This window comes from Penaeus chinensis, chromosome 1, assembly GCF_019202785.1.
Source record: "Penaeus chinensis breed Huanghai No. 1 chromosome 1, ASM1920278v2, whole genome shotgun sequence".
NCBI lineage: Eukaryota > Metazoa > Arthropoda > Malacostraca > Decapoda > Penaeidae > Penaeus > Penaeus chinensis.
The window spans coordinates 34,294,560-34,304,559 of NC_061819.1; the positions used below are offsets into that span (position 1 = coordinate 34,294,560).

The window sequence follows — 10,000 nt, forward strand, 5'->3', positions numbered from 1 at the left end:
TGATGTATATATATACAGTTCCCATTTTATTTGTCTGTCTGTGTGTCTCTCTCTCGTTGAGTATTTCTATGTATCTGCGAAAAAAAAGGAAAAAATAACAAAATAGTATATTTTCACTTTAATAAATATCAAGAAATATTTAAATCGTACGTCACTGTTAGCAAAATGAAAGTAAGAACGAAAAAAAACAAACACACACACACACACACACACACACAAACACAAACACACACCGAAATATAAAGTACACGTATATCTTTAATGTTAAACCCTGTACACAAAACACATACCTCAAAAATAATGAAAAAAAAAAAAAAAAAAAAAATTAACCTCGTATCCCTTACCAATGGCGCCCGGAAGGATAGACCCCGTTTCTGCAAATCGCGCCAGGATCTTGGACACGCAGCCATGGGAAACCAGAAGGTGCCTCGAGATGTCACAGGGGCGGTAGCCGAGGAGTGCCAAGTGGAGGATGCGCCAGCGAGTCACGACTGGGAGGGGCCGGCCGTTGGCATAGTGGCCACCCAACTGATTCACGCCGCAGCGACCACCTGGGATTGACAGTATGGTGCTGTTATTGTGATGTTATTGCTGTTATTGTGATGTTATTGCTGTTATTGTGATGTTATTGCTGTTATTGTGATGTTATTGCTGTTATTGTGATGTTATTGCTGTTATTGTGATGTTATTGCTGTTATTGTGATGTTATTGCTGTTATTGTGATGTTATTGCTGTTATTGTGATGTTATTGCTGTTATTGTGATGTTATTGCTGTTATTGTGATGGCATTGCTGTTATTGTGATGTTATTATTGTTAATGAGATGTTATTTCTGTTATTGTGATGTTATTGCTGTTTTCATGATTTTATTGCTGATATTGTGATGGAGGTTTACTTATTATTGTTGTTGTTATTGTTAGTACAGCAACGTCAGGTATGATAACAACAATAATGATAATATTCATGATAAAGTAATAATGATAATAATAATTATAATGAAGGTGATTGTTACTATCTTCATTGTCGTGCTTTTAATACTATCAGTATTATAATCATCATCACCGTCATTATCATCATCATCATCATCATTATTTTCATTACAGTCAATGTTATAACTACCATCATCATTGCCAGTATTGATGTTATCATTATTATTGTTATTATTATTATTATTACTATTATTATTATTATTATTATTATTATTATTATAATTATTATTATTACTAATTTTGTTATTATTATTATTATTATCATTAATGTATTTTTTATCATTATCATTATTTCTATTATCATTTTCTTTATTATTTATGTCATCATTATCATTACCGTTATTATGATTATTATTATTATTATTATTATTATTATTATTATTATTATTATTACGTCATATTTGTTATTGTAATCATAATTATTATTGGTATTTTCACTATTATCCTTATTATTTTTTACTATAGTAATAATAATAATAATAATAATAATAATAATAATAATTGCTATTATTGCTATAATAGTTATTACTAATTATCATTGCAAATATTATTATTAGTCAACAGTATCTTCATCACTATCATTATATCGTTATTATTATTATTATTATTATTATTATTACTACTACAACTACTACTACTACTACCATTATCATCATATTATTGCATCATTATTGATATTGTTGTTATAATTGCTATTATTATCATTATCATCATCTTTACTATCATCATCCTCGTCATCATTATTACTATTCTTACCAGCATCACTATCAACAAAACTCGTGAGAAATCATTCACTTGAATACTTATTCATTATTTTTCACCATTTTAAAATCTGCCATGAATGTGTCATACTCACTCCTTTGTGAATATATGTGTATCTTTAACAAAAATCTATATTCAGATAGCCCGGGCTCCTATGAACAAAATAGCTCTAAACATTTATATAGTCATGTTTACCTGCTTAATCCAGCCAGCTTTGATCAGAAATATGTAAATTCAGATTGCTTGTGAAAAATCGATATCAAAGCTTTAATCATGTATTAAAAACGCAATTAATCGAGAAACTTTGCGATTATTTCGAAAAATAATATTGGTAATAATAATAATAATAATAATAATAATAATAATAATAATAATAATAATAATGATAATAATAATAATAATAATGGTATTGGGAATGGTAAATGCTAATAATAAGAAAGAAAAATACATAATTGATTTTCATTATTATTGTAACAATTATAGAAGGAAAAATGATAATGCTGAAAACGGTGAAAATAATGATAACAATTGTCGTATTGCTGAGCTACCAACAGCATTATTACCAGGAACAATTTCTACAAAGACCTATTACTTACTCTTCCTCCTAACTTCTAAAAAAGCAGTCACACTATCTTCATGCATTAACAATACTACAGACGCAGCTGCTATATTAGTGAGAAAATCAGATTGGTTATGTTGATAAAATGTATTCTAACAGTTTTGATTTTTTGTTAAGCGAGTCTTCAGATGCCAGAGAGACTGACTGATATATATCTTTACGTGTTCAGGAATGAACGCATTCGGTATCAGAAGACCATAGTCAAAAATTGTGTCCTAGACGCTGTTCCTGTACACTTCATGATCTTTTACATTCCGTTCTCTGGAGTGCATTATGTTTCTGTTATAGTTACGTCGTAATATGTCTTTTATTATATAGCGGCAATATTTACGTCGCCCGTAAAGTTTCTCCCTACTTGTGTGACAAACCCATCACCGTCACATGTTACATACGAGTTCTGTTCGCAATGCAACTAGGTGATCGAGGGAACTACTTGCAATTGGCGTGTGGCGTGCGTCAGTTTGGAGAAATAGTCCGTCTCTACCGTGCTTTTAGTCCGAAGTGAACTGAAGGACCTCTTACCCTTCTACAACTTGATTCTATAAACGCAAACACGGGAGACTGTGTAAATTCAAACGTCCGTTGATGTATACCGATTAGCTCTGTTCAAGTTTAGATGTCGGTGACAATGACCCGAAATTCGCCTCAGGACGAACATTTATCATGGAAAGGGAGATGATGGAATATGAAATTGAAGAGTGAAGGAGGTTCATGTTTCTTTTACAGCTATGAATGTATTACTTATGTATTACTTTCTCTGGTAGAAAGAATTATGGTTCACAGTGATATTCATTTTCATAGAAAGGCTTCTTGCTTTAAACGTAGTACAAAAAGACTGATTCACTGTCTCAGAATGTAGTTTTTTAAGGCTGTATTTTTCCTTAATATCGTCACCATCAATATAAAAAAATAAACTTCCTCTTTTTGGAATATTAGGTACGAAATATGCAAATCACATTTCATAGTGACAAATCAGTAGTTTCCCTTTTATTTGGATTACAAAAGTCTAATTTATATTAAAATGGGACAGATTGGAACATTACTCCCCTAAATGCGATACAAATGAAGATAATGTATATGATGTAAAATAATCTAAAATAAGTCTTTACATAATGGTTAACTTAACAACTGAAAAAAATGCATCAAAAGTATAAATCGCGTAAACTGATACTAAAGGCAATTTTTTTTTTTTTTTGATAAATATGATAAAACTGAGGGATTTGCGTCCCAAAATGTACAACAGAAGAATAACTTGAGTTAACACAAAACAACATATTCGGATATATAAACAAGGATTTTCGAAAAGTGGCACAAGCAAGAACACTCGTAGAATGATAGGTATTATTATTATTATTATTGTCATTATTACTGTTATTATTGTTATTATTATTATTATTATCACTGTTATTATTATTATTGTTATTATTATTATTATTGCTATTATTTTCATTATTATTATGTGTTACTATTTCTATCATTATAACAATACTGATAGTAATAATAATGATAATGATCATAATAATAATAATGATAATGATACTGATACTGATACTGATAATGATAATAAAGAATAATGTTAGTAATAATAATAATAATAATAATAATAATAATAATAATAATAATAATAATGATAAAAATGATAATAATGATCTCTCAACACCGCCATGGAAAACAGTATCACAACTTGCTATGTAATTCTTGCCCCTTCATGTAGACCTCGTCAGAGTACCGAGTGCTTACCACGATCGCATTCGGTATTAAGAGTGATGATTATGGTGATAACAGTGATATCACGTATAGTAACTGCTGATAATGATAATATTGATAATGGGAATATCAAAACCTATCAATACTGGTAGTTGTAGCAGAATAAATGATAACGAAAGTGACGTTAATGAATATAACTGTAAGTATCAGTGCAGGACTGATATTTAAATTTATATTATTCGCATGATGATAAGAATAATGACCATAATTTTATGGAAGAATGATTAAAAATTCAATAAAACAATAATTCCGTTTTAGTTTTATTTTGTATATATTCAACGCAAAGATCTTGCTTTCATCATCATCATCATCACCACCAAAACAATTATCATTATTATCCTTATCATTATTATCCATATCATTCTCATTATCTTTGTATCGCTTAGTGTACCTCTTGGGCACTAGATATTTGCTTGAGAGCGAACTACAACCCACAACCTTGGGCCTCAAGCACCTTTCCGAGAAGCAGCCTTCCGTAACAGCCCAGTCCAATGCTTCATACCTGCTCGTTTAGTCCGAGGTTCCGAGTTACAGGTAAGCAGACCTAACGTGCCTATCACTACTGGTATCGCCTTTGCTCTCATTATCATGTTATTATTATTATTATTATTATAATTATAATAATAATAATAATTATTATTATTGTTACTATTATTATTATCATTATTATCAAATTATTATTATTATTATTATTATTATTATTATTATTATTATTATTATTATTATTATTATTATTATTATTATTATTATTATTATTATTATTATTATCATCATTATTATTATTACTATTATCATTTTTATTTTATTATCATAATATTATTATCATTATTATTATTATAATCATAATTACTACTACTGTTATTATTATTTATAATAATAATATTATTATTATTATTATAATTATGATTATCATCATCATTATTCTTATTTTAGTTATTGTTGCTGTTATTATTCTTATTATTATAGTTATTATTATTATTATTATTGTTATTATTATTATTGATTATTATTATTATCATTATCATTATTGCTGTTATTCTCATTAGTATTATTATTATTATTATTATTATTATAATAATAATTATTATTTTTATTATTATTATTATTGTTATTATTAATATTATCATTATCATTACTGTTCTACCATCATCATTATCCTCATTAATATAATCAATATCATTATTTTCATTGATATTATCATTAATCATATTATTACTGTCATTATCATTATTGTTACTACTACGCCTCCTATTATTATTATTATTATCATTATTACTATTATCGTCATCATTGTTGTGTTGGTGGTGGTGTTATCTCTACCGTTATTATTATTATTATTATTATTATTATTATTATTATTATTATTATTATTATTATCATTATTATTATTATTATTATTATTATTATTGTTATTGTTATTGTTAATATTATTATTATCACTCCTACTACTTTTATTATTACTATTATTAATATCATTAGTATTATTATCATTATTGTTATAATATTGATAATAATAATGATAATAATAATAATAATGATAGTAATAATAATGAAAATAATAATGATTAATATTTTTTATTATTGTTGTTGTTATTATTATCATTATTATTATTATTATTATCATTATTGTTATTATTATTATTATAATAATAATAATAATAATAATAATTATTATTATTATTATTATTATTACTATTATTGTTACTATTGTTATTGTTATTGTTATTATTATTATTGATATGAGTACTATTATTATTACTATCATTTTATTATTATTGTTATCATTATTGTAATTGTATTATTATTATACTGATAGTGTTAATATCATTAATGCTCTTTTTATTATTACTGCCATTATTATTGCTATTATTGTCATAATTTTTACTATAAATATTATTATGACCATCATTGTTATTGTTGTTGTTATTGTTGTTATTGTCATTATTATTATTATTATTATTATTATTATTATTATTATTATTATTATCATCATCATCAATGTTCTTGTTGGTATTATGATTATTATTATCGTTATTATCATTATTGTTATGATTACTATTATTACTTTTATTATTATTATTATTATATATTATATTATTATAGTTATCATCCTCATCCTCATCATCATCATCATCATCATCATCAGTATCATTATTATCATTATCATCATTATTATCATTATCATTATCAGCACTATTACCCTTAGCATTATTATTATCACCATCTCTATTATCAGCATTGCCATATGAGTCTCTACTATTATTAACAATATAGCTAATGTTCTTAATGTCATACCTAATATACATTTTTTTTTTTTATGATTATGACTACAGAAATCACTATCATTATATTGTCGTTAATTGTAGTAGAAGGAAAATTTTAATTCATAGTTTTTGTAGTTACTTATAATCTATATCACCAAAATTGCCACTATATTCATGTCTGTTATTGCCAATTGACTTTTACTATTATTTTTATTATTTCTATTACATGTTTTACTATTATCAATAATGCTAACGATAGATGCTATGATAACCACACACACTGGTGAAACTATTACTATAATCATAGTGATAAAAATACTATATTTCATCTCAATGTAATTATAGCATATATAATGGAGGTGATGATGATTATACACTTATTTTAATGATATGTATACGCTTATTTTATCTCCAGTGCTGGTAACAATAATAAAGTAATCATAATATGAGTATTATCATTATAAGGTTAATAATCATAATAATGGGAATATCAATAACAACAACAACAACAATAATAATAATAATAATAATAATAATATTAATAATAATAATTATCATAACAGTAATAATGATAAAAATAATGATAATAGTGATGATAATGATAATAATAATAACAATAATAATAATAATAATTATTATTATTATAATTATTATCATTATCATTATTATTATTATAATGATAATGATATTAATAATGATAATGATGATGATAATGATGATAAGAACAATGGTAATAATTATAATAGTTTAATAATAATGATGATGATGATAATAATAATAATAATGATAATAATAATAATAATAATGATAATAATCATGATAATGATAATAGTAATGATGATTATATTAATCATAATAATTATAATAATATTAATAATAATGAGAGTAATAATTGTAACAATAATAATAATAATTGTAAAAATAGTGATGATAATGATGATGATAATAATGATGAAATAATCATGCTAATATAAATGATAGTGATAGGAAATATGATAATCAGGATGAATTCATATATCATTACTATCAGTAATGATATGTTAATGATAATAAGAACAATAATGGCAGGAACGAGAAAAAAATAAATAATGATGATTACTGGTTACTGATAATCATGAGAAAATTAATTATGTAAGAGGAATCATATTCAAATTGCGACAAATGTAATATCTATCTATCTGTCTATCTATCTATCTATCTGTCTGTCTATTTATCTATCCATCTATCTATCTATCTATCTATCTGTATGTCTATTATCTATCTATCTATCTGTATGTCTATTTATCTATCTATCTATCTATCTATCTGTCTGTCTATATATCTGTCTATATATCTATCTATCTGTCTCTGTTTATATATATATATATGAATGAGAATGAATATCTTTTCTTGCATTGTGAAGATATTCATTTTCATTCATAAATTTTATACAAATTATGTAAGAAGAGTAAACATTATATGATTAATTACAGTGATGATCATTATTGTTATTACAGTAGTGCCGAATATAAGAATAATCATTACAGTGATGATAACAATTATCAGTAATACCGATAAAAATAGGAGTAATGAAACTGAGAATAATCAGGCTTCAACTAGAATTGTAATTATAAAGATGATAATAACAGTTCAGCAACAGTAGCGCGCAATGTGACTGTTGGTATGATAGTTATTATTGTTCTCTGAAGTACCAGTGTACGTCAGAGGGTTATTGTTAAGAGATATTGAAAAAAAAAATAACATATCACCTTCAAAATCGCTATATATCATTTAGGTTTACACAAATTCCTATGCTAATCTCTCATTGCCATCCGTTATTGCTATCAAAAGTTCATATCATCCTTATTGGCACAACCATTCTAAAAGCACTTCGTTGCAAAGGCTACAACCAGTATCAATCAACAGCATTACCAACGGGGTCGTGTCACGTGGAATACTCACCTCTACTTGTCATTGTGCTGTGCGATCTCCGGTCACTCGTTTATTTGTGTGTTTGGCGACACTCTTTTGTTTCAGAAACATCGAAGCTATGCGAATTCAGGAAATAAAGGGGACTGGTCATTCAGAGATACGCGGAGTAAATGATGAAAGACAAAATAAAAGAAGATAGTGATTGTCCCTCTCTCCTTTTCTCTCTCTTTCTCTCGTCCAACCACGTCTTAACACGGAGATCCTTCCGTCAAAAATAAGATCAGTGCCTTCCTTCCTGACCCTTATATACCTTCCTGTTCCTTGATGTGATACTTTTCTTCTCCGTGACTCCGTGTGGCACTCCCCCCCCCCACCCCCCCACCCCTATGGCCCTAACTCCCTCCTCCGCATCTCCCTCTCCCTCCCTTTCTCCCCCTCCCCCCCCGCCTCTCCCTCCCTCTCCCGTTCGGCCCCACACGCTGTGTTCTCACACTAAATCCAATGTCTTTTTCTGCCCGTTTGACAAATCCAAATATTGGATTTCGGTGACTGAAAATGAAGAGTAAATACGGATCAACACTCGATATCCGGAGTGTATTAAGAACCGGATCTTCTACGTCGTATATTACTGAGTTTATTATTTATTTCATACATATATCCTCGCTATGCCATCAACAAAATGATCTAGGAATAAACACAACGCTTGTAAATGCCTCCATGAGTGACTCCTGAGCGAATCAAAATGAAACAGTCCCCCCTGCCAGCATCCGGGTAATTGGCCGGTGCCCACTTTTCCGCGCCAAGAAGTTCTCGGCCATCTTGGATTTTCGGCTTTTCTGCCTCGAGAGCAACTGGTGAAAACTTTAATTTGTATTTCAACGTGCTTTGTTCTCTTGCGTTACGCTCTCGATTTATTCGTCTATAGCAGAAGTTCTCTCGTCTTTCGTTGTGTTGAATGAAATCGAAATGTAGTTTGGGTTATTTGATATTTTTAGTGAAAGGTTAATATGATGTGACGGTCGACATCCTTCAGAGAAAAATTGCTGATGAAGGAAAAATTCTGATCATAATCCACCAATGAAGTAAATCTTTCACATTAGCCTTACAGAGTTGGTCAGGCACAATAATCGCTTTACGGCACGTGTCCGGACAGCCAATCCTACCAGTATATCAATCTTCCCCGATAGATAGATAGATAGATAGATAGATAGATAGATAGATAGATAGATAGATAGATAGATAGATAGATAGATAGATAGATAGATAGATAGATAGATAGATAGATAGATAGATAGATAGATAGATAGATAGATAGATAGATAGATAGATAGATAGATAGATAGATAGATAGATAGATAGATAGATAGATAGATAGATAGATAGATAGATAGATAGATAGATAGATAGATAGATAGATAGATAGATAGATAGATAGATAGATAGATAGATAGATAGATAGATAGATAGATAGATAGATAGATAGATAGATAGATAGATAGATAGATAGATAGATAGATAGATAGATAGATAGATAGATAGATAGATAGATAGATAGATAGATAGATAGATAGATAGATAGATAGATAGATAGATAGATAGATAGATAGATAGATAGATAGATAGATAGATAGATAGATAGATAGATAGATAGATAGATAGATAGATAGATAGATAGATAGATAGATAGAT

The 10,000-nt window shown here is 27.6% G+C and overlaps 1 protein-coding gene across 1 annotated transcript in view; it reads right to left on the reverse strand.

Annotated features, from left to right (window-relative positions):
- Window positions 1-2,641, reverse strand: part of LOC125038829 — a 7,824-nt gene extending 5,183 nt beyond the window's left edge. The window contains exons 1-2 of the mRNA XM_047632466.1: window positions 2,604-2,641; window positions 345-571 (exon numbers count right to left, since the gene is read on the reverse strand). Of these exons, the coding sequence (XP_047488422.1) occupies window positions 345-571; window positions 2,604-2,641 (265 nt within the window). The remainder of the gene's footprint in view (window positions 1-344; window positions 572-2,603) is intronic.
- Between the last annotated feature and the right edge of the window lie 7,359 nt (window positions 2,642-10,000).